Genomic DNA, 25,064 nt, shown 5'->3' on the forward strand with positions numbered 1-25,064 from the left:
ATCTGATATTGGCAGAAAGCTTAAATTCTTGTTAATCTAAATGCACTGTCCAATTTACAGTAGCTATTACAGTGGAAGAATATCATGATTTTGTTTGAAGAGAGTGCCTAATTTTGAACATTAAAAGTTATTAATAAACAAATTAGGCACATTATTTTTTACCAGATCTATTGTGTTATATTATCCTACATCCCTATCACATTTCCACAAACTTCAAAGGGTTTCCTTTCAAATGGTAGCAAGAATATGCATATCCTTGCTTCAGGGCCTGAGCTACAGGCAGTTAGATTTGGGTATGTAATTTTAGGCAAAAATTGATCCTTAAGAGGATTTATTAATAGAAAATGAGTCAAGTAAAAGTGAGTTGGCCAGTAAAATACTACTTAAGTAAAAATCTAAAAGTATTTGGTTTTAATTATACATAAGTATCAAAAGGAAAAGTAGAAGTATAAATTATTTTAAATTCATTATATTAAGCAAACTAGACAGCACCATTTTCTTTTTTCTTTACAGATTGCCAGGGGAACACTCAAACACTCAGACAGCATTTACAAACTAAGCATTTGTGTTTAGTGAGTCTGCCAGATCAGAGGCAGTAGAGATGACCAGGGATGTTCTCTCGATAAGTGTGTGAATTGGACCACTTTTCTGTCCTGCTAACCATTCAAAAGTAACAAGTATTTTTGGGTGTCAGGGAGGTAAAAAGTAGATCATTTTCTTTAGGAATGTAGTGAAGTAAAAGTTGTCAAAAATATGATTAGTAAAGTATTGTACAGATACCCCCCAAAATGTACAGCTTTAAAGTATTATTACTTAAGTATTTTATAGCACTGGACATGGCTCAAACGTTGGCGTGTGGTCTCGAGGGGGCCCAGCGAATGTGTAGAAAATGTTCTGATAATGTCGTTTGCTGTTGCCAGGGAGGCGGTGGTAGCCGTGGACCGCACAACGGACAGAGAGACGGACGAGTTTCTGCCACAGAAGCGTTCGCGAGTGTACGGCATTGCCACGGCCCCAACTCAATGCCCACAAGGTAAGCCTCCTCACACTTCCTCACTCTCTCAATAGCCTTGGTTTGCATCCCACATGGCACCCTATAGGCTCTGGTCAAAATAAGTACACTATATAAGGAATATGCTGCCATTTGGAGATAGAAAAGGTTGGTGACCACTGACCTAGACTGAGTCAAGATCACTTTCGTAGTCAAAAGCAAGCTGAGATCCACCACTCAGATTTTTTTTAAACATGACTTAAAAAATATAACATTAACCTAATAAAAACAGTTCTATAGGAATGAGGTTTGTGCAGTAGTCCTAATACATTATCCCAGCATATTGGCTATATGCCTGGCCTGTCAATATTGTTATTCTCAGACCATATTATATTTCAAAACTCGAGCTTTGATAATAAAATAGATCAGTTGGTGTAGCGCTTGCAAGGCACAGCTGAGCATAAATGTAAATAATTAGCTTTTTTATTTGACTGTACTGATTGTAGGTACCTGCATCTGATGGTCATAATGCTTTCAAGACTGGTAACTCTGAAAAAACAAGGTCAAATTATGACTTCCGTGAACATCAGGTCGGAAAGTCGGAGATCTAGAAAGAGACCAGAGTTTCCGAGTTGGATGGCGGGTCAAATAAAAAAATGTTCAGTCGGATCTTGTTTTTTTTCCAGATTTGCCATTTGTCTTGAACGCACTGAAGTCGGAAGGCTGAGACTTCCGAGTTCCCAATTGTTTTGAACACGGCATTAGCCTCAGCAGAGGGTCTGCCTCTCATGGTCCTTCCTGTCCTCTGATGAGGCTGACCAGAGAGACGTGACACAGTTTTCCACCTGATGGCGAAACTCGAGTCGCACTGCATCTGCCTCAGGCACAAGTTAATGTTTTTCCAATGACCCGAGAAAGTGAAATATTCCTTGATATTAAAACAGACACGACAAGCTGCTAATAGCAATAACAACGCAGGGCTATCGATACACCTGGCTACTCATTCATTGCAGCTACAGTGCGAGTGGAAGTAGAGAGAAGCACGTTTTATGTTTCGTAATAGTGTCGAAAAAAAACGGTGTTAACGGTGCTGAATAAAACTGAGACGTGAACTCACTCATAAAAACAGCCTCTCTTTGCTGTATTATTTGACAGTCTCGCTGGTCATGGTTTTAAAAGTCATGAAATCTTTCATAGGCTAGGGTCGTGGAAGCTGTAGGTAGGCACAGTGATTTGAGCTATCCAATTGGCCAACGCAGTCGGCTCACTCAATTTCGCCAGAGATCTCCTGGTCCACAGAAATGTTTGGTGATCGACTGGTTAGTGACCACTGGTGTAGGTCTATACAATAAACACATACGTATGTGATCTGAATTTATGTCAATTCTATTCTATGGAATTGATCCTAACTCTAATGATTGTGGTTCTAGACTAGTTATATAGCACTGAAGCAGAATTAGTCAAGTTGGATACATAGCTTTAAATACACAGCTGTACATGGATACAGCTGAGAGTCTCATAACTGTAATGTTACAGCTGGCTATGCAGAGATTCACTTTACTCAGCAACCGCCGATTTCCCCCCCCCCCTTCCTACATATATATCCTCACATGGTCTGGATGCAATTACTCGGGTCTGGCGGAATGTGCACCGTCTGCCATGTTCATACATCTGTGCTCCCGCTGGATTTATCTGGTCTGATCCAATCCACCATGGTGGTCTGTTCTTATTTTCTGGCCTTAATTTGTGTACAGTATGAGTAGTATAGGAAGTACTTATAGTGTAGTTAGTTGGCTATGTGCTGTAGATCGCCTAATGAGTGTCGACGAACGGTGGCCATTCAACATGCAGAATTGTCGTGAAATTACGGCCGGTGTTGTGTGATTAAAGGATTTAGGATGGCGAACCGCCAGCCAACTGCTTTTAAACCATTCATCAAGACAGTCTTTTTTGATTTGGATTCAAGGGGTTTTAGGTTTAAACATACAGCAGTCCCTGCCTTACATTAAAGCTATTGCAGAGGTACAAATGGTTTGATTGGACTGTACTTGGCCCTGTGAAAGCCTCTCTCAGGGCTCTATTTAATCCGTATCGCGGAAGTTCAGATTTATAGCGTGATTGAAATTTAAAGGCAAGCTTTAGCGGAGACTGCATTCACGGTAAACGCTCCATATGTGACTCAATTGGAAATTACCTTTAATTTCAAGCGCGCAATCTGTAACGCTTCAGCTAAATAGTTCATTAATGGAACCCAAACTATTTGCACTGACTATCTTACACTGACCCTACGTACACTTGCTAGACTATATATACACACCATATACACACTCAATCACACACACTACACTGTCACTCCCACACAAATCCCTCACACATTTAAACACTATATACGCACACATACACAACGCAAACATACACATACACACACATTAATCATAATGGCGCCGGAGGGGATGGCTGCGGTTTTACGTGCTCCTAACCAACTTTGCAATTTGTTTGTTTTTTCACAATGTTTGTAACTTATTTTTGACTTATTTTGTACATAATGCTACCGTCTCTTATGACTGAAAATAACTTCTGGACATCAGAACAGCGATTACTCACCTCAAACTAGACAACGATTTTTTTCTTTAGCGAGTCCGACGCAAAGGTTATACTGCTTTCTCGGGAACAGGCCCAAATCCTTATAATTTGCGTGAAGAAAAAACGGAGAAAAGGGGGGCGGAGGTCGGGCTGCCTTCTGAGAATTCGTAGGCGAGTGAGTAAACCCTGTCTACCATCAGTCCTATTAGCCAACGTGCAATCATTGGATAACAAAATGGATGAGCTCCGATCAAGGATATCAAACCAACGGGACATTAACAACTGTAATATCTTATGTTTCACCGAGTCGTGGCTGAATGACGACATGGATAACATACAGCTGTCGGGTTTTCGGTCCAACGGCAAGATAGAATAGCTGACTCCGTTAAGACAAGGGGTTGCGGTCTGTGTCTATATGTAAACAACAGCTGGTGCAAGAAATCTAATAATAAGGAAGTCTCGAGGTTTTGCTTGCCTGAGGTAAAGTATCTTATGATAAGCTGTAGACCACACTATTTACCAAAAGAGTTTATCTATATTTTTCGTAGCTGTCTATTTACCACCACAAACCGATGCTTGCACTTAGACGGCACTCAACGAGCTTTATAGGGCCATAAGCAAACAGGAAAATGCTCATCCAGAGGCGGCGCTCCTAGTGCACGGAGACTTTTATGCAGAGAAACTTCAATCCATTTTACCTAATTTCATACCAGCATGTTCAATATGCAACCAGAGGGAACAGGCAAAGCGTCAATACAGGACTAAGATTGAATCATACTACATCGGCTCCAACTCTCGTCGGATGTGGCAGGGCTTGCAAACTATTACGGACTACGAAGGGAAGCACAGCTGCAAGCTGTATTTACAATACAAGAAAATACAATGTGACTTTTTATTAAATGGATCAGAAAATAATGCCAAAATTATTTGTAAATAAATACCTGAAATATACAGTTGAAGTTGGAAGTTTACATACACCTTAGCCAAATACATTTATATTCAGTTTTTCACAATTCCTGACATTTAATCCTTGTAAAAATTCCCTGTCTTAGGTCACCACTTTATTTTTAAAATGTGAAATGTCAGAATAATAGTAGAGAGAATAATTTATTTCAACTTATTTCTTTCATCACATTCCCAGTTGGTCAGAGGTTTACATACACTCAGTTAGTATTTGGTAGCATTGCCTTTAAATTGTTTAATTTGGGTCAAATGTTTCGGGTAGCCTTCCACAAGCTTCCCACAATAAGTTGGGTGAATTTTGGCCCATTCCTCCTGACAGAGCTGGTGTAACTGAGTCAGGTTTGTAGGCCTCCTTGCTCGCACACGCTTTTTCAGTTCTGCCCACAAATGTTCTATTGGATTGAGGCCAGGGCTTTGCAATGGCCACTCCAATACCTTGACTTTGTTGTCCTTAAGCCATTTTGCCACAACTTTGGAAGTATGCTTGGGTCATTGTCCATTTGGAAGACCCATTTGCGACCAAGCTTTAACTTCCTGACTGATGTCTTGAGATGTGTCAATATATCCACATCATTTTCCATCCTCATGATGCCATCTATTTTGTGAAGTGCACCAGTCCCTCCTGCAGCAAAGCACCCCCACAACATGATGCTGCCACCCCCGTGCTTCACGGTTGGGATGGTGTTCTTCGGCTTGCAAACCTCCCCCTTTTTCCTCCAAACATAATGATGGCCATTATGGCCAAACAGTTTTGTTTCATTAGACCAGAGGACATTTCTCTAAAAAGTTTGGCTTTTTTATGGCGGTTTTGGAGCAGTGGCTTCTTACTTGCTGAGCGGCCTTTCAGGTTATGTTGATAGAGGACTCATTTTACTGTGGAAATTCCTTTGTACATGTTTCCTCCAGCATCTTCACAAGGTCCTCTGCTGTTGTTCAGGGATTGATTTGCACTTTTCACACCAAAGTACGTTCATCTCTAGGAGACACAACACGTCTCCTTCCTGAGTGGTATGACGGCTGCATGGTCCCATGGTGTTTATACTTGCGTACTATTGTTTGTACAGATGAATGTGGCGTTTGTAAATTTCTCCCAAGGATGAATCAGACTTGTGGAGGTCTCCAGTTTTTTTTCTGAGGTCTTGGCTGATTTCTTTTGATTGAAGTACACCTCCAATTGACTCAAATTATGTCAATTAGCCTATCAGAAGTTTCTAAAGCCATGACATCATTTTCTGGAATTTTCCAGGCTGTTTAAAGGCACAGTCAACTTAATGTATGTAAACTTCGGACCCACTGGAATTGTGATACAGTGAAGTGAAATAATCTGTCTGTAAACAATTTTTGGAAAAATGACTTGTCTCATGCACAAAGTAGATGTCCTAACCGACTTGCCAGAACTATAGTTTGATTACAATTTTTTTTGGAATGGAAAAACCTAAGTGTATGTAAACTTCCGACTTCAACTGTGCATATTACCTCAATTACCTAGAATAACCGGTGCCCCCGCACATTGTACCGGAACCCCCTGTGTATAGCCTCGCTACTGTTATTTTATTGTTGCTCCTTTATTATTTGTTATACTTTTATTTTTATTTAATTTCTTTCTTAAAAGGATCGGACCCTTTTTTTTTACATTTTCACCTAAAATGACATACCCAAATCTAACTGCCTGTAGCTCAGGACCTGAAGCATGGATATGGATATTCTTGAAACCATTTCAAGGAAACACTTTGACGTTTGTGGAAATGTTAAATTGTTGTAGGAGAATATATCACATTAGATCTGGTAAAAGATCATTCAAAGAAAAAAATATTTTTTTTTAAATATTTTTTTTTGTACCATTTTTGAAATGCAAGAGAAAGGCCATAATGTATTACTCCAGCCGAGGCTCAATTTATATTTTGGCCACTAGATGGCAGTAGTGTATGTGCAAAGTTTTAGGCTGATCCAAAGAACCATTGCATTTCTGTAAAAAAAGATTGTATAAAGACTGCCTAAATGTGCCTAATTGGTTTATTAATACATTTCAAGTTCATAACTGTGCACTCTCAAACAATAGCATGGTATTATTTCACTGTAATAGCTACTCTTAATTGGTCAGTGCAGTTAGATTAACAAGAATGTAAGCTTTCTGCCAATATCAGATATGTCTATGTCCTGGGAAATGTTCTTGTTACTTACAACCTCATGATAATCACATCAGCCTATGTTAGCTCAATTGTCCCGATGGGGACCCACCGATCCTGCAGAGGTTTTAATAGAGCCCTCAGTCTGGGTTACATTACTGCCTAATCAAGACCGCATGACCAAGAACAGTGTAAATCTGTTGTGACTCTCTTTTTCAAAGTACTCTGGGTGTCTTAAACACTCCCAGAGCATACAGTGAATGTTTTTTTTGTGTGTGTGAAATGTCACATGTTATCAATTGAACACTTTTTAGTGTACGAGTATGTAGCTATGTATGTTGTTATAGCACTGTGAATATGCCTACTGCTGCTTTTGGTGGGGTTTGCTCTTATTCTCATTCAGACCACACTTAGTGGGCATTTGATATCAAAGTACAATTTCAAGTACAATTGTGCCAAATGGCTAGAAACTCCTGTGAATGATGGTAACGTTATCCAAATGTCTCCCGCAGCGTATAACTACTGCTCGAACAACGGAGGCTGCTCACACCTTTGTCTGCCTCGCCGCGGCGGCTTCACCTGCCGGTGCCCAGACGTGGTGGACGGAAGCTGTGCGGAGAGGAACTTGTGAGGACTGACGAGAGATCAGTAGATTCTCCTGCTAACTGCACAAAGGAGTTGTGACACGTGTGCCTTCCAACTTCCTCGTTAGAGGAAGAAAGATGAGCGGCATCCGGCTGCGGGTTACTCTGTGGCCCAAATCCATTCAGATCGCTAGGCCTCTATTGCTCAGTTCCTTGTTGATTTCCCTCTGGCAAATCTGAGAGGATTGGGTAGTTTGTAAGGACATGATAGTGATCTCTACTGTAGTTCTCTGGTTGGTTAGGTGGAGTTGCTATCCTATTGCTTCCACCTATCTAGTCCTTTGACCTTGTTACTGTGTGTATTTGAAACCTCACAAATTATTTTGGCATTATCTTCTGATCCATTTGATAAAAAGTCACATTGTATTTTTTTGTATTGTAAATAAATACCTGAAATATACAGTTGAAGTCGGAAGTTTACATACAGCCAAATACATTTAAACTCCGTTTGTCACAATTCCTGACATTTTTATCCAAGTAAAAATTCCCTGTTTTAGGTCAGTTAGGATCACCACTTTATTTTAGGAATGTGAAATGTCAGAATAATAGCAGAGAGAAGGATTTATTTCATAATTTCTTTCTTTCATCACATTCCCAGTGGGTCAGAAGTTTACATACACTCAGTTAGTATTTGGTAGCATTGCCTTTAAATTGTTTAACTTGGGTCAAACGTTTCAGGTAGCCTTCCACAGGCTTCCCACAATAAGTTGGGTGAATTTTGGCCCATTCCTCCTGACAGAGCTTGTGTAACTGAGTCAGGTTAATTAGGCCTCCTTGCTTGCACACGCTTTTTCCGTTTTGCCCACACATTTTCTATGGGATTGAGGTCAGGACTTTGTGATGGCCACTCCAATACCTTGGCTTTGTTGTCCTTAAGTCATTTTGCCACAACTTTGGAAGTATGCTTGGGGTCAGTGTTCATTTGGAAGACCCATTTGCGACCAAGCTTTAACTTCCTGACTGATGTCTTGAGATGTTGCTTTAATATATCATCATCATTTTCCATCCTCATGAAGCCATCTATTTTGTGCACCAGTTCCTCATGCAGCAAAACACCCCCACAACATGATGCTGCCACCCCGCGCTTCACGGTTGGGATGGTGTTCTTTAGCTTGCAAGCATCCCCATTTTTCCTCCAAACATAACGATGGTCATTATGGCCAAACAGTTCTATTTCTGTTTCATCAGACCAAAGGACATTTCTCCAAAAAGTACAATCTTTGTCCCTATGTGCAGTTGCAAACAGTAGTCTGGCTTTTTTATGGCGGTTTTGGAGCAGTAGCTTCTTCCTTGCTGAGCGGCCTGTGTCGATATAGGACTCGTTTTACTGTGAAAATAGATACTTTGGTACCTGTTTCCTCCAGCATCTTCACAAGGTCCTTTGCTGTTGTTCTGGGATTGATTTGCACTTTTCGCACCAAAGTACGTTCATCTCTAGGAGACAGAACACGTCTCCTTCCTGAGCAGTATGATGGCTGCGTGGTCCCATGGTGTTTATACTTGCGTACTATTGTTTGTACAGATGAACGTGGTACCTTCAGGCATTTGGAAATTGCTCCCAAGGATGAAGCAGACTTGTGGAGGTCTACACTTTTTTTTCTGAGGTCTTGGCTGATTTCTTTTGATTTTCCCATGATGTCAAGCAAAGAGGCACTGAGTTGGAAGGTAGGCCTTGAAATATATCCACAGGTACACCTCCAATTGACTCAGATTATGTCAATTAGCCTATCAGAATCTTCTAAAGCCATGACATCGTTTTCTGGAATTTTCCAAGCTGTTTAAAGGCACAGTCAACTTAGTGTATGTAAACTTCGGACCCACTGGAATTGTAATACAGTGAATTATAAGTTAAATAATCTGTCTGCAAACAATTGTTGGAAAAATGATTTGTGTCTTGCACTAAGTAGATGTCCTAACCGACTTGCCAAGACTATAGTTTGTTAACAAGAAATTTGTGGAGTGGTTGAAAAACGAGTTTTAATGACTCCAACCTAAGTGTATGTAAACTTCCGACTTCAACTGCAGACATAATATCTGAAGTACATCTTTCCAGTGGTACGCTTGATGACCAGTTATAGCTGATTACTACTGTGAAGGTGTACAGATTGTTGGGCATAATGCCAGGTTGTTGGTGTTTGACTGCCACAAGCCTGTCTGGAGAGAAGTTGGCCCAGTGCCTTTTGATGACCTCATTCTCCCCATAAGAGGGTTGACAGCCCACCATAGGAGTGTTACATAAGGTTAACGCATGTACTGTGTGTGCAGCTGTGCGGCGACTGTGGGGGGAAAAAAGGACATTTACATTCTGTGCAGCTGTCCTATTAAACTTTTTTTTTAGTACAAGTTTGGTGTACATTGTGTCTTTTTTCTTGTTAGTACAGTAACATGTTAGTTATCAGGAAGCTTTTTTGTCTTTTTTGAAGGCATACAGTAACTTTAATACCAGTTTGTGGTTTGTGAATTCACACATTGTCATTTGTATATGCATTACATTTCTAAAAGATCTCAAAATGAACTGTGGCGAATGCAAAATCTCTGGCCATGGCCTAAGTAAGTAAGCCTTGTCCGAGCCAGAACAGCCAATAGGGCAGAAACCCATCTCCTGTGTCTGTAGCGTGAGGCAGCTTGATGTACAAGTACACCTATGGACAGAATGCTAGTCAATCAAAGGGCTAGACCAAAGATCCATCTCCTTAATTCTGAGTGCAAAGCAGGGGCATCGGTCCCATTTTGTAAGTCTTTGGTATGACTCGACAGGGGATTGAACCCCTAAACTTACAATCTCAGGGCAGACACTAACAATAGTTGGTCAGTTATACTCTTATATGATATGGCAAAATGTTGATTTCCGCCTAAAGAGGCATACCCAGACATAATTATTTGTCATGGCATGGCCATAAACAATAACTGCTAACGTTGTATAGTTTTTTACATTTCTGGAACTCACCTTTCTGGTAATGTTTAAAATAAATTGATGTGGTGTACTCACTTTTGAGGACACAAGCGCAAGTACATAGTTACAAATGTGATTTAAAAAAAAGAAAAGTGTGATTTTCTCCGAACTGTCCACTGAGCAGTGCAGACTCCATTCAAATGTGTGCAGACTCTTTACGTGATTTAGTCCGTCTGTGGGAGTGGGCCACCTACTGGTAGAGTGAAATGGCTAGCTAGTTAGCGGTGGTGCGCGCTAGCAGCCTTTCAGTCGGTTACGTCACTTGCTCTGAAACCTAGAAGTAGTGGTTCCCCTTGCGGACTAAAGTTAAACTGTTACACATGGATGAACCTGGTTTAACCCCTGGACTGAGACTGGTGTCAACCAAGAAAATTCGAAAAACATCTTTATTCGTGTTTTTGCAAGCATCTTCCAGTACAACAAACAAAAGCATTTTAATTGACAAGTATAGTGCTAATTTAGGCTACATTTGGTACAAAGACATTCTTGTGCAAGGAAAAAAAATGACTGTGTCAAATGAAAACAACAGAATAACACATGTTCACTCTAGTTTACACATCCTTCGCTTTCCATTTCGTGAACAAAGTCATTGATTTCCAAACATCTTTTCCTGACCGGACCCCGCATATTGCACTCAGCACTTGTGGGCCAGTACTCGATCCATGTCCGCTCACCCAATACATACTCGAATCTAGAAACAAAGACATAGCTCTTAGCAGGGTTTGCGATCTAGTAGTGTGACGGAAATATAGTTACAGTTAATAAAATAGCTCATTCATAGCTTTTACTTCAAGGATGAAAGTAGTCTATGGCCCAGGAGAAACTGTAATCCATGGTACAGTTTTCTTTAAACAGCCACTACAAACTTGAGCCACTGCTAGCATAAAAAATCATTGAGTGATGGGGGCATGTGAGAATGTAAAATTTTTTTTTTTCCAAATCACCGAAATCAATTAATAACTCCATATTTTGCTTGATGTTACTTAAAGGGGATTTGGCCATTCAAAAATAACATGCTCACATCCCCCCCATCACTTCCATTGATTGTTAGCTAGCGGTGGCTAAAGTTAGTTTGTAATGGCTGTTTAATGAAAAAACAACCATTGATTAGTTTTTCCTGGCCCATAGACTGCTTTAAGGTTGAGGAACCATCTAACATCAAGTTGTAAATACTGAGCTACTCCTTTAAAGCTGATACTGCATACCATTGTTTGTTTGTTTCATCTGATCTACACTTGAAAAGTTAATCCGGAATCTGAATCGGCAATGTGGTTTCAATACAGCGCCCCCTGTAGGTCATCCAGGGTTTATACACATTGACTAGAACTCACAACCATTCAACAACAGTATGAGCCATCCGTTTTAGCAGACCGCACCAACAATCAGTCAGTGGTTGGGAAAAAATACAACAAGTTGACATGACCACCATTGTCATCTATTTCTTCTTAGGATGTAGCTACAAATATGAATGTATAATCCTCATAGTTTACATGTTTTTTGTCAAATGCATAGATGTGTATGAAACGGTAAGCAAAAACATTGAATTTATGTCCATATGGGGAAATGCGCCTTACTACCTTTTTGAATTTTGTGTAACGTCAGTAGTCTAGTCAAGGTAGCATCATGCTAAATATATTGGCACACTCCACTTACCAAGATAATTTCCAAATAAGGCAGGCTTTCGCCTGTTTTTATAGTAGGACTTGAGGTGGAACCACCCAGCACATCTAGAAGGGAGTGTATTTCATACAGAACCCCTCCCTTGAGATGACGTAGAGGAACCTTCTCAAGGTGCCTTTACATTATGATTTCAATGGTACCGCTAGGGGCGAAAATAGCTAGATTTACTACTAAAATACCAAAACATATCACTTTTGCAACGAACGGTCAAAATGAAGACCAGAATAGACGCGTAATCACTATAACTGAGCCTAAAACGTCTGTTTTTTGATTAAAAAACAAATATGTTCATGAAAGTTGCTTTTTGCAAAAATATGAGTCGTGGGCTAGATTTCTCTTCAAAACTCTTTTGAAACTAGCGTAATGAAATGATGAGACATTTCTTACCCGTGACCACTCTGGATTAGATCTGCAGTGTTTCCAATGAGCAGGTAGCTCTGGCCTTCTTTCAGATCCAGTGTCTCTCTACAGGAGGGGTGGGCCAGGAACAAGCGCTTTTCCCCCTCCAACAGAAAGTCAGTGCCTAAAGAGAAAGTGAACATTAACGTTGATCTCATTTGTAAAGAACTTGGTTTTAAACTTTCTGGAAAAAGAGTGGCTTGTAAAACAAAAACATTTGCATTTGTGTGCAAAACCATATTGTGTTTCTAGGGAATTGGGTCGCTTCACGAATAGATTGCCTTTTATATACTTCAGATATTATGTGTGTAAATGTTGATAAAACACTTGATTTACCAGTTGGATCACATGTCCCACATGTTTGTTCAACTTCTCTGGAAAATTTGAGCCCACATAACCCCAAGATTTTCACAACTTTTCACCATCATTGTAAAGCCCTATTTACTTTGTTGCTTTGGGAAAGTCATTTCTGAAGCTGTTTACTTATTTCATGTGATTAGTGATTCATTAACATTTGTCCCTCAGTTTTTTCTAAAGAAACATTGAACATTTAATAGTCAAATCAAAATGTACAAGCAGGTGAGCTGGCCATTTTCTGGTGTTTAATGGTGGAAAACGGAGCCCATTAAACAGAACAAGTCAACCCTGTTAATCATCGATAGGAAGGCTAGAAATATTTGAACAAGTTAAATATTTGTATTAAGCTTGCATTCAATTGCCCCTCTCTTTTGTACACTACAAGCTTCAATTTCCCCTGTCAGAAGGGAAGACATGGTTGATTCAAGATGAAATCGTCAACACTGTTATGATCAACCCTGTCACTATAGTAATTTCTCTTAATTAAACCTCTTGAGATTGGGAAACATGTTTTTATGAAGTTGATCAGAATGTGAAAATTAGGTGAAAAATTCAAAATATATATTTTTGACAAATTACACTACCCAATAATAGGCATTCTATTTGTGGAATGACACATTTGTGTTGAAGTGAGAGGAGCTGTTAATGTTAAAAAATATATATCGACTGCCACTGTTGACACACATAGTCCTACTCCATATAATCCAACAGTGAATGATTCTCGTTTGGGAACCACGGACTAAACATTAAGGACTCATCCTACCTTCTTTGATAATCATTTTTATTTCCATTTGGTATGTGTCGGTGTAGGACTCCAGTGTTGCATTAACCATGGAGGCTTTGAAAACTGTGTGAAAAAGACAGTCATATGAATAAGTTAACATATCTTTTTGTTCAATTTAATCATACCTGTGTTGTGTCCAGTAGGGAGAAAACACAAATGGTCCATTGCAAAGCACTTTGCATCGCTGTGTCATACTACTGAACACAATTGTCTGCCTCAAAAGACTAGAGACTTACCATAATCCATACCAGCTTCGCAGGCTTTGTCCAACAATTTTACTTCACTCACGTCTCCAAGTTTCTTCTGGTAGCTACAGCTCTCTATGAATGAAAGGTCACGTGTATGAACATTTCAAAGTAACCAGACAATCTATATAGTGAAGACAGTATTACTTTGACATTCAGTATATTAACATTAGGCTGAAATTCAGAACCTGTTTTGTGCGAACATTCCACTCATTGTACTCTGTGTCATTGCCAAACATGGCATTGTACTCTGTGTCATTGCCAAACATGGCATTGTACTCTGTGTCATTGCCAAACATGGCATTGTACTCCGTGTCATTGTTTGGCATGACAAGGAGTGGCAAGGAGTGGAAAGATGACAGAAACAGACTGGTATCCAGGCAACATTAACCTATTATTGTACAGGCAAAATGATCATTCGATGTGAAAATGGAACACGACATTTAGGTTTTTCCTGAACATTGAATGGATGATGGAGGGATTGTTGACAATGGTAAAAGGATCAGAGTAGGGTAAGCTGATCCTATAACTGCAACTACTTTTTGGCAGCAATTTGGCCACCGAGGCATGGTACCTTCAGCACAACGGCACACATCCTCTTGACAAAGCCTGTTCAGGGTTCCATCCTTCTTCATTGGGTGGTAGAACTTCACACAGCGGTTCTCTAAAATGACAAAAGTCCCTATTCAAAACAATTTCTTCTGTGTGTTGGCATTTCTAGTGAATGCATTGTAGTCTGTGAGGTACATGTGAGTATGTGGGCTTATATCAGACCTGGGTTCATATCGTTTTTGTTTTCTTTCAAATACTTTTGAGTGTTTGATTGAGCCTGCCTGGAATGCCAGATGGGCAGGGTTTACACTTTTGGGACTATTCCATTTGTTCCATTCCACCAGACAAGCTGAATCAAGCACAGGTTAAGTACTTCAAAGAAAGGTACATTCTATTTAAACCAGGTCTGGTTCATATCACCTCTCAAATCCAGCGTACCTTGAGCATAGTATTCATAAACGGTGACCCCAACAGGTTGAATCAGACCTACATCTTGTACCTTGTGTATTCTGAACGCCACCTTGTCTGCTAGTTTATTAGAAACCTTAAAGGATACCGGAGATATAGTGAAAGTGGAATAATACAATTAAGTTACGTCATTGTAAACATGTCACTGTCACTGAGCAGAAGAAAGTCATTTCAATACCAGTGTGGCATGCAGTCACAAACAGATACCTGGTCAAGATAGATAATGAGGGAGCCCCTCTCAGACAACGTTTGGTCCATTTCAAACTTCTGAATGTACCTTTCCCTCCCGGTTGACAACTGCAAGCAGAAACACAAGAGTGAACTTTGAACCATTAATGTTTATTGTATTATCCACAAAAAAAAATCTGAAATGAAGAAAAACTGTGTTTGGCTAATGCTGTGCTAAGAAGTGTTGATCCAGGTTGAGTGATTAAGAGTATTGCCATAACTACACCAGAGTTGCATTAAGCATTTGTAATGTGTTGAAAAATTTGGCACTAGAGCTGTAGTTATACCATCAATCCAATAGATGGCGCCGTTACTCTGTAGCGCAGTGGTCATCAACCTTTTCTGAGTCAAGATCACTTTCTGAGTCAAAATGCATCCCGAGATCTTCCGCTCTGATTTTTTTATTAACATGACTTAAAAAATGTAAGCCTACGCAACATTAACAAATTAAAAACAGTACTATAGCAATGAGGTTTGTGCAGTAAGCTATAGGCCCAATACATTATCACCGCATACTGGCTTTGCTGTAATTTACCTGCCAATGCATTGTTGTTCGGGACATTTTTTTAAAATTATATTTCAAAATTTGAGGTAGGCTATATGATCACACCGGTAATAGATCCATTGGTGTATTACTTGTGAGGCACAGCTGAGTGAGCATACATTTAAATAATTTGCTTTTTATTTTACTGGGCTGATGGTGCCTGCATCTGATGGTCAGTCTCAGCGAAGGGAGAGTGCTCAGACTGAGCGTCGTTCTCTCAACATCCCTCCGCTCTCTCTTTCCTCCACTGACACTGACCAAAAAGGGACACCGTCTTCCAGCTGATGGCAAAACTAGAGTCTCACCGCATTAATCCTGCCTCATGCACAAATTCATGTTGTTACTCCTATACACAGAGAAAGTGAAATATTCCTTGATATTAAAAAATACCCAAGCCGCTAATAATAACAACGTAAGCCTCATTAATTACTGCTGCACTGCTTGTTGTAGCGCTGAGTGGAAATAGGAGGAACGCGCATTTTATGGCTTATAAAAGTGTTTAATACAAAGTGTTGACAGTGCTGAGTAAGAGTAAGACATGACCTCACTCATAAAAACAGCAGCTCTTTGCTGTATTCGTTGACAGTCTCTCTCTAGCCATGGTTTTAAACGTTTTGAAATCTCACAGTATCAATTTTGCCATAGATTTCTTTTATGCCTGCTACATTATTGCAGACTCGGTCATCTGAGCAATCTGATTGGCCAACGGGAGCATACCAGTGTTGCCAGGCAGGTTGATTTGTTGCTAATTGTTGCTAAATGACGTTATGATGTCATTGCGTGATAACGTAAAACTGCGTCATTACTTTGAATACACAATAACGTTACTCAAATTGACTGATATGCCATTTGTTCAGGTAGACTCCCACTCTTTTCTGTACAATTTTGATTGAGACATGTTGATTGATGTTGTAAGTTCTGTTCAAGATAAAGATTCGTGACCAACTATATTCATTGAGTTTGGCTCGTCGAAACCGTACGACTGCTACTGCAGTCAGCTAACAATGATTTGCAATTTGCTTTAATTGCTACTGGCCTTCTGCTGCCTGTGCACGAGCTGAGCGCCTGCTGCTGACGTCACTCACAATGCACTTTTGCAGCCAGGCACGTGTGTTGTGAATAAGTGTGACAGAGAAAATCGTTTTTGTGTCGTTTAGAGGGAAAATGCGTGCATTTTAGCGTTTGGGTCACTTTTCAAAAGTTGCTAAAAGTAGCTACATTTGTTGCTAGGTGCTATTTGAAAAAAAAAGTTGCCAGGGTAGTCTGAAAAGTTGCTAAATCTAGCAACAAAATTGCTATATTGGCATCACTGGAGCATAGTGCACTTTATTTCCTCTCCAGTCCCACCGGGAATGCAGAGTTTGTGCCTCCAGACACATGACATGGCAACAGTTTGCCTACCCGAAGTGCAGGGCAGCTGAAATGGCTGCATCAACCATCAACAGCCCGAGACTAATAAAAAAAGGAACACAAGGCTTTATTGTTTTTTTGTTTTTTTTAAGCATGCATTTTCGGTGATCGACTAGAAATGTCTTGGAGATCGACAAGTCCGGTTGGTGACGACTGCTGTAGCGGTAGTAGAGGAAGAGGTTTTGGTCAGACACGAGATTCTTCAGAATAAAGAATGCGACAGAACTGCGAACACAGTCACTTTTGTGTACGGTTATCGACTACTATAGGTATGTAAAAGCATGTATATAAAAATAACATGTTATAATATCCTCAGTAACAATTCTGTCAAAGGTGTAATCACATTTGTAAAGGCCCAGTGCAATCAAAATCCAGTTTTCCTGTGTTTTGTATTCTATAATACAACAGCTGAAACTAACACTGTAAAAGTGTGAAACAAATTGATAATCAGGAGGTTTTGCATGGGTGGAGTTTTGGCTTGCCTGGTGACATCACCAGCCGTATAAGTTAATAGACCAATAGTAAAGAGAGTTCCAAACCACTGCCAATAATAAAAGCTAGTTTTCAGGTTACATAAATCCTATTATGCCCCTCCAGTTAGGCCGCTCACCCAGACCACTCCCAGACAGTCCTAGCAAAATGCAAAAAATAATAGTCTTATTTTTGACCATTTTAATGGAAAACTATAAGAGTAAGCACTTAACTGCTACAAAGGGACTTTAGTGCAGGCGGTATGGTTGTCTGCTACAAAGGGGCTTTAGTGCAGACACTATGGTTGCAGAAGACTATAGACACCATTTAATGGTTTATATAATCAGGTGACGCTGAATGTCATGTTTCACAGTTTTTTGCAGTTTGGCCATATTCTGCCACACTCAGTTGTTTCTATCTGTATCAGAGGATGCTGGTGGGAGGAGCAAAGTCAAACGTGGTATCCATATGTTTGATGTGTTTTACTCAGTTCCATGTATTGCATTCTAGCCATTACAATGAGCCCATAGCTCCTCCCACCAGCCTCCTCTGCTATAGCTCCTCTCGTCTGTATGTATAGCTCATGTTTATATTGTGTGAAATGGAAATACGTAGAACATTCAAAAAAGTTTCAGTTCTAGGTTAAGTTTAAGCATCAGCCAATTAAAATGGTTTATGTAGTTTCACGTGATAGAACGCTACATTGTAGTTGGTCCCATCAGATAACCATGTTTCTCACAGCAGGAAGATAATCCTGTAGCAACAATACATTTGAATTAGCATGTGGATTATAACTACTGAACATTTTTGTAGGGGTTGATAGGTTTTTCGTTAGGGCAAATCAAGTCTGATTTGTGGAAACTTTAGAAGCCTTTTTAAACCTCAAACACAGCACAATTTGCATTTCACTGCGACAGCACAGTGATCAAATTAAGACAGCATATCTGAAAGCTGTTTTGCTAGATATGTATCACCGGAATTTCCCAGCCAAAAGGAACACTGTGATCCCTCTCTAACATACAATGAGTCCAGGCGTTCTGGAGAAACAGCCTCAACTCCAGGCATTCTAGGAGATCTGCAAGAAGCACAGTCAACACTAGAGGTCGACCGATTAATCGGTATCGGCTTTTTTTGGTCCTCCAATAATCGTTATCAGTATCGGAGTTGAAAAATCATAATCGGTCGACCTCTAGTCAATACTACTGACCCAGTACATGCCAATGCGTTTTCTGGATCCAGGCCAGGGCAACAGTACTTCTAGGTCTCAGAAAGGCAGTAGTGATGTAAACCATCTGCTATATCAACATTGATCACTCACCTCTTTCAGATCCTCAAAGTCAACTACAAAGCCAGTCAGCAAGCTGATGTCTAAAATTGTCATGGTGGCATTTCTGTCAGAGTTAAACCTTAGGAGAGAATGGGAGTGTCCATAAGCAAGACTTGATTTGAACTGATTTCATTTTTGCAAGTATTTCCTGTTCCTCACTAGATAAGAATCAGATATAACAATATTGGCCTATGGCAAGGTATGATGGTGATTACAGTATACCCCGAGTAATCAGGTTTTTCTTTTACTTACAACACGTCAATGTAGAGCTTATATGTCTCTGTAGCTTCTTTGAGTGAAACTTAAAAAACAAGAAATGTCATTTTGAAGGTAGATTTAGCAATATGACATCATACACAGTGGGGCAACTTCAGTCTTGCAGATATCAACAACCACAGAACTGCCACTATTAGCTCTTACCCATTTCAATTAAATAAAACAAAACAAACAAACTTCAATTATCACTGTTGAGTGGAAACAAGTTCAAATACAATAGCCATGACAAGTAGCCTACCTGTAACCTGTTTTATTAGTTCCACATTAAGCACAAAGGTTTTGCACTCTTGGTTCTTCTCCTTGGGCATGGCATAGTATAAGGTTGTAACCTTGACACGGATAGGCAAGGAGAGGGTTGGTGTTACTTGGTTAGCCTTAGGTACTCATTTTATTTGAATGTTATCAAATATTGTCTTCACACTAATTAGACTCATTTAAATCCAGTGCATTGTGTGTGCACTATTGTGTGGAAAGAAAACAGGGAACTGTTGACTTGAGCAAAGCCTGGGTACCTGAGGCTAGATTTGGGGTAAGGTAGGATGGGCAGAGGGATAGCCCCCGCCCCCATAAAATGTTGGATCATTGCCCATTTGTTGGCAGACTAAATTCCAGTTTCTCTGCTGGAATTAAGGCATTGTAAGAAAGTGGCATGCTTCTTACCAATAATTCCCCCTGACCAACTCCTTTGGCTGTTACTGTGAAGTTCTCATGGAGCTTGACCTATACAGAATAAAACCTTTAATTTAAGACCTGCCTAACAGACAACATAGCATACATCCCTACCCAAACTGTTGTAGTCCTTCTTCCATCTCGCTGTGATCAACTATTCTCTAATTTTGCTTCCTCTAACACACATTTCTCCTTCCCCCTCTGTGATGCAGGTGGCCTTGCTCCTTTCCTCTGGGAACCATTTTCACACCCGCAACATTTTGACCGAGGGGGGTGATTCAGGTGACCCAATAGTTTGGCTAGATTGTGTTGTTCTGCTCTCATTGACAATAGGTCTGCACTTCTAACGTGTTACAAAGGGGCTTATGTGTGCATACGTCCTTACCTTGTCGGTGCGAGTGAGTAAGGCGTTATGTTTGTTATATGACCACTTGATGACTTGAGATCTCCCTGCGATATCAATGTTCACATTCAGATCAATGTCTTTTACTTTTCCTGCTTTCGTCGTGTATTCTGCCACAGCCTGGAACACCATGATAGTGGCCTATTTTGGAAGAAACAGAAGCAGGTGGTAAGAAAGTGTACAAAGTGTCATATGTGGCTCTTGAGTTTTGAGTGTTGTATTTGCTGTATCCTAAATGCAGCCTTCTCCAACACACAGCATATTTCCAATATTGTGTTATAATGTTGTATGACCTCGAAGCAGACTGTTTCAAATGATACGATATTGACATTAGCCCTACTTAGCCAAGGTTAGTTAGCCAGCTTGTTTGCCCTGGTTGGATGTTTGATGTTACTTGTTACATGGGTCTGGCTGTACCTGAGTGGATGAATATTTTCCACCTTGAAACCCCTGGCTGTTGAGCCATCTGACGATGGGACCAGCCTCCTCAAAGGCACCGGCCTTCACCAGGGCCAACAGGGCATAAGCTGTGGCCTCCAATGTGAGAAGGTGTTTGTCTGAAACAGGCCAGTGGGTCCGGTCTGTGGGGGAAACACACAAACATTCACTGTAAAAAATATTTGTCATTTTAATGGACAATCTTCTGCATTTTCCCAACAGAAATATTCTGTATAACCGCTTACAGGTCATTTACATATTTAACCAAACACGTTTTGCCTGTTGGGTATTAGGCAGCATCACTACAGAGACATCTGCCATGTGCCAACCTTTGTTTTCGGGAAAAGTTTTGCCATGAAAGTTGAACAGCTCTGTGGTAAATCATTTAGGGTATACATTTTATGACAGCTAGTGGACATATCGTTAGTTATATTTTAGCATAACATATCTCCATCGTTGATGGCAGATTAGCTGCCTGATGATGTGGTGTAGCTAGCTAATGTTAGTTCAATACAAAGTTGTGCATTGAAATTAAAATGTAGAACACATCTGGCTAAACTTTTTTTTACGATAGCTGCTGGAAAGTAATTTCGTGGCATACAATTATATTACAGAGCTAGGTTGTATTATTGCCTGGATGGTTAGCTGCTGTGTATGTGGCTAACGTTAGCTAGCTAACTAGCTAGGCTAGCTAACTTTAGTTAATTCAGTTTTGACACGTTCTTGAAATGATCAAAGTTGAGCACCTCCATCATGAACAATTTTCATGACTTAGCTAACACACCAACTTATACAGCTAAGTTAACTACTAATATTACAATAATATTAAGGTTGGGTAACGTTAGCTAGCTGGCTACAGCCAGGGTCGGACGGTAAACGCTGTCACTTGGCACTGAATTAACGTTGGGCTAGCTATTTTAGAAAATTTAGCTCAACTTTCTGGTCTAGGTTTCTCAAAAGCATAAGATCATCTTAATTCCATTCAAACTAAATAGACGAAAGAACAACGTTATGCTTTTGGGAAACCCAGCCCTGGCTATAATGCATCTCAAAGGCCTGCGTAGTAACGAGTGAATTAATAAACTCCCATATGAGAACATTTAGCATTTGCTAGTGAAAGGATGCTGTCCTGCCAGCTAAATTAGGATACTGAAAAAACATAAATGCAACAATTTAAGATTTTTACTGAGTTACAGTTCATTTGAGGAAATCTGTTAATTAGGCCCTAATTAATCTATGGATTTCACATGACTGAGGATACAGATATGCATCTGTTGGTCACAGATACCATAATAATAATGGGCCTCAGGATCTCATCACGGTATTTCTGTGCATTCAAATTGCCATTGATAAAATGCAATTCTGTTCTTTGCCGTAGCTTATACCTGCCCATACTATAACCCCACTGCCACCATGGAGCACTCTGTTCACGCCATACAAATGGTCTGTGGTCATTTCTAAAATGACATTGGAGGCAGTTTATGGTAGAGAAATAAACATTCAATTATCTGGAAACCACTCTGGTGGACATTCCTGCAGTCAGCATGCCAATTGCACGCTCCCTCAAAACTTGAGACATCTGTGACATTGTGTTGTGTGACAAAAGTGCACATTTTAGAGTGGCCTTTTATTGTCCCCAGCACAAGGGGCACCTGTGTAATGATCATGCTGTTTAATCAGCTTCTTGATATGCCACATCTGTGGATGGTTTATCTTGGCAAAGGAGAAATGCTCACTAACAGGGGTATAAAGAAAATTGAGCACAACATTTGAGAGAAATAAGCTTTTTGTGCGTATGGAAGTTTTCAGTTTTCCATGTGGTTATTCAAATTTTGGAAGGTCTTCTTCATTCAATTCCTACACTGTTCACATGTCTAGAGTTTACCATGACAGAAGGGCACAGGGGTACACTCAATGTATACAGTATATAATGTATTTAAAATTATATGTTGTGACCTATATAAACTCAGCAAAAAAGAAACGTCCCTTTTTCAGGACCCTGTCTTTCAAAGATAATTCATAAAAATCCAAATAACTTCACAGATCTTCATTGTAAAGGGTTTAAACACGGTTTCCCATGCTTGTTCAATGAACCATAAACAATTAATGAAGATGCACCTGTGGAACGGTCGTTAAGACACTAACAGCTTACAGACGGTAGGCAATTAAGGTCACAGTTATCAAAACTTAGGACACTAAAGAGGCCTTTCTACTGACTCTGAAAAACACCAAAAGAAAGATGCCCAGGTTCCCTTCTCATCTGTGTGAACGTGCCTTAGGTATGCCGCAAGGAGGCATGAGGACTGCAGATGTGGCCAGGGTAATAAATTGCAATGTCCGTACTGTGAGACGCCTAAGACGGCGCTACAGGGAGACAGGACGGACAGCTGATCATCCTCGCAGTGGTAGACCACGTGTAACAACACCTACACAGGATCAGTACATCCGAACATCACACCTGAGGGACAGGTACAGGTTGGCAACAACAACTGCCAGAGTTACACCAGGAAAGCACAATCCCTCCGTCAGTGCTCAGACTGTCCGCAATAGGCTGAGAGAGGCTGGACTGAGGGCTTGTAGGCCTGTTGTAAGGCAGGTCCTCACCAGACATCCCTGGCAACAACGTAGCCTATGGGCACAAACCCACCGTCGCTGGAACAGACAGGACTGTCAAAAAGTGCTCTTAACTGACGAGTCGCGGTTTTGTCTCACCAGGGGTGATGGTCTGATTCGCGTTTATCGTCGAAGGAATGAGCGTTACACCGAGGCCTGTACTCTGGAGCGGGATCGATTTGGAGGTGGAGGGTCCGGAATGGTCTGGGGCGGTGTGTCACAGCATCATCGGACTGAGCTTGTTGTCATTGCAGGCAGGCAATCTCAACACTGTGCGTTACAGGGAAGACATCCTCCTCCTCCCTCATGTGGTACCCTTCCTGCAGGCTCATCCTGACATGACCCTCCAGCATGACAATGCCACCAGCCATACTGCTCGTTCTGTGGGTGATTTCCTGCAAGACAGGAATGTCAGTGTTCTGTCATGGCCAGCGAAGAGCCCGGATCTCAATCCCATTGAGCACATCTGGGACCTGTTGGATCGGAGGGTGAGGGCTAGGGCCCCCCCCCCCCCCAGAAATATCCGGGAACTTGCAGGTGCCTTGGTGGAAGAGTGGGGTAACATGTGACAGCATGAACTGGCAAATCTGGTGCAGTCCATGAGGAAGAGATCCACTGCAGTACTTAATGCAGCTGGTGGCCACACCAGACACTGACTGTTACTTTTGATTTTGACCCCCCCCATTGTTCAAGGACACATTATTCAATTTCTGTTAGTAACATGTCTGTGGAACTGGTTCAGTTTGTCTGTTGAATCTTATGTTATACACATCATCATCATCTGCACATCTATCACTCCAGTGTTAATGCTAAATTGTAATTATTTTGCAACATTGGCCTATTTGTTGTCTTACCTCCCTAATCTTACTACATTTGCACATACTGTATATAGATTTTTCTATCGCGTTATTGACTGTACGTTTGTTTATCCCATGCGTAACTCTGTGTTGTTTTTGTCGCACTGCTTTGCTTTATCCTGGCCAGGTCGCGGTTGTAAATGAGCACTTGTTCTCAACTGGGTCCCAGTTGCCTATCCAGTGAGGTGTTCACAATTCCTTGGCACAAACTACCCTCTAACCTCACTCTTGCAATGGAAGAAAAAAAAGAGATCAAGCAAATCACTAAGAAGAGAGATGGTTCTCATTGTCACTGATGATCTACTGAGCAAAGAGTCCAGGCCCAGGAAGAGGAAAGGTGCAGCAAGTTGCTGAAGAGATCATAGAGAAATATCCCTGCTCTTTCCAAGACGGAAGTGGAAAGAATGTCATTGGAACGGGATATGATTTATTTCCCCAACTATTTAAAGTAGAATACTGACCATAGTTTACTTTTGACTCCAATTTATTAGTATTCACGCCCCTCACTGGTACAGGATGAGGTCGCCAACTACAGTGGCCTCCGTAATTATTGGGAAGGTGACACATTTTTTCTTGTTTTGGCGCTATACTCCAAAGGTTTGGATTTGAAATTATACAATGACTATGGAGGTCAGCTTTAATGTGAGGGTATTTTCATCCATATCGGGTTAACCTTTTTTTTTCTTTTTTTTTTTTTACATAGTCCCCCCCATTTTAGGGGACCAAAAGTATTGGGATAAATTCACTTGTGTATTAAAGTTCTAAAAAAGTTAAGTATTTGGACCCATATTCATAACATAATGCAAAGTGTATTTAATGTGAAAACCGTGATAATTGTCATTATCATGAACAGTTTCATGAAACTCATCATTATCAAAACCGACCAAAAAGAGCACTAATTGCTCATAACTATGAATTTGAAAAAACCTTCATAACCTTTTCTCTCTTTTGCCAATATAGACAACAACAATTTGTACTTTACACAATGCTATTGTACATTAACTGTTTATAGTATTGCATTTATTTGTTGTATTGAGGAATGTATTGTTTGTTCTTTTGCAAAAAAAACTTCTGAATGATAAT

General features: G+C 40.4%; 2 protein-coding genes across 3 annotated transcripts in view; one reads left to right on the forward strand and one right to left on the reverse strand.

Annotated features, from left to right (window-relative positions):
* Positions 1-9,645, forward strand: part of LOC129839362 (nidogen-1-like) — a 71,520-nt gene extending 61,875 nt beyond the window's left edge. The window contains exons 19-20 of the mRNA XM_055906754.1: positions 921-1,033; positions 7,176-9,645. Of these exons, the coding sequence (XP_055762729.1) occupies positions 921-1,033; positions 7,176-7,294 (232 nt within the window). The 3' untranslated portion in view covers positions 7,295-9,645. The remainder of the gene's footprint in view (positions 1-920; positions 1,034-7,175) is intronic.
* A 983-nt stretch (positions 9,646-10,628) lies between these two features.
* LOC129839361 (complement C3-like) overlaps positions 10,629-25,064 on the reverse strand; it is a 39,924-nt gene continuing 25,488 nt past the window's right edge. For both annotated transcript variants that reach the window (XM_055906752.1, XM_055906753.1), the window contains exons 29-41: positions 20,491-20,654; positions 20,056-20,214; positions 19,662-19,721; positions 19,240-19,330; positions 18,978-19,026; positions 18,717-18,804; positions 14,953-15,042; positions 14,716-14,821; positions 14,300-14,389; positions 13,717-13,800; positions 13,460-13,543; positions 12,328-12,463; positions 10,629-10,951 (exon numbers count right to left, since the gene is read on the reverse strand). In XM_055906752.1, the coding sequence (XP_055762727.1) occupies positions 10,807-10,951; positions 12,328-12,463; positions 13,460-13,543; positions 13,717-13,800; positions 14,300-14,389; positions 14,716-14,821; positions 14,953-15,042; positions 18,717-18,804; positions 18,978-19,026; positions 19,240-19,330; positions 19,662-19,721; positions 20,056-20,214; positions 20,491-20,654 (1,346 nt within the window). In that variant the 3' untranslated portion in view covers positions 10,629-10,806. The remainder of the gene's footprint in view (positions 10,952-12,327; positions 12,464-13,459; positions 13,544-13,716; positions 13,801-14,299; positions 14,390-14,715; positions 14,822-14,952; positions 15,043-18,716; positions 18,805-18,977; positions 19,027-19,239; positions 19,331-19,661; positions 19,722-20,055; positions 20,215-20,490; positions 20,655-25,064) is intronic.

This window comes from Salvelinus fontinalis, chromosome 40 (genome assembly GCF_029448725.1).
Source record: "Salvelinus fontinalis isolate EN_2023a chromosome 40, ASM2944872v1, whole genome shotgun sequence".
Lineage (NCBI taxonomy): Eukaryota > Metazoa > Chordata > Actinopteri > Salmoniformes > Salmonidae > Salvelinus > Salvelinus fontinalis.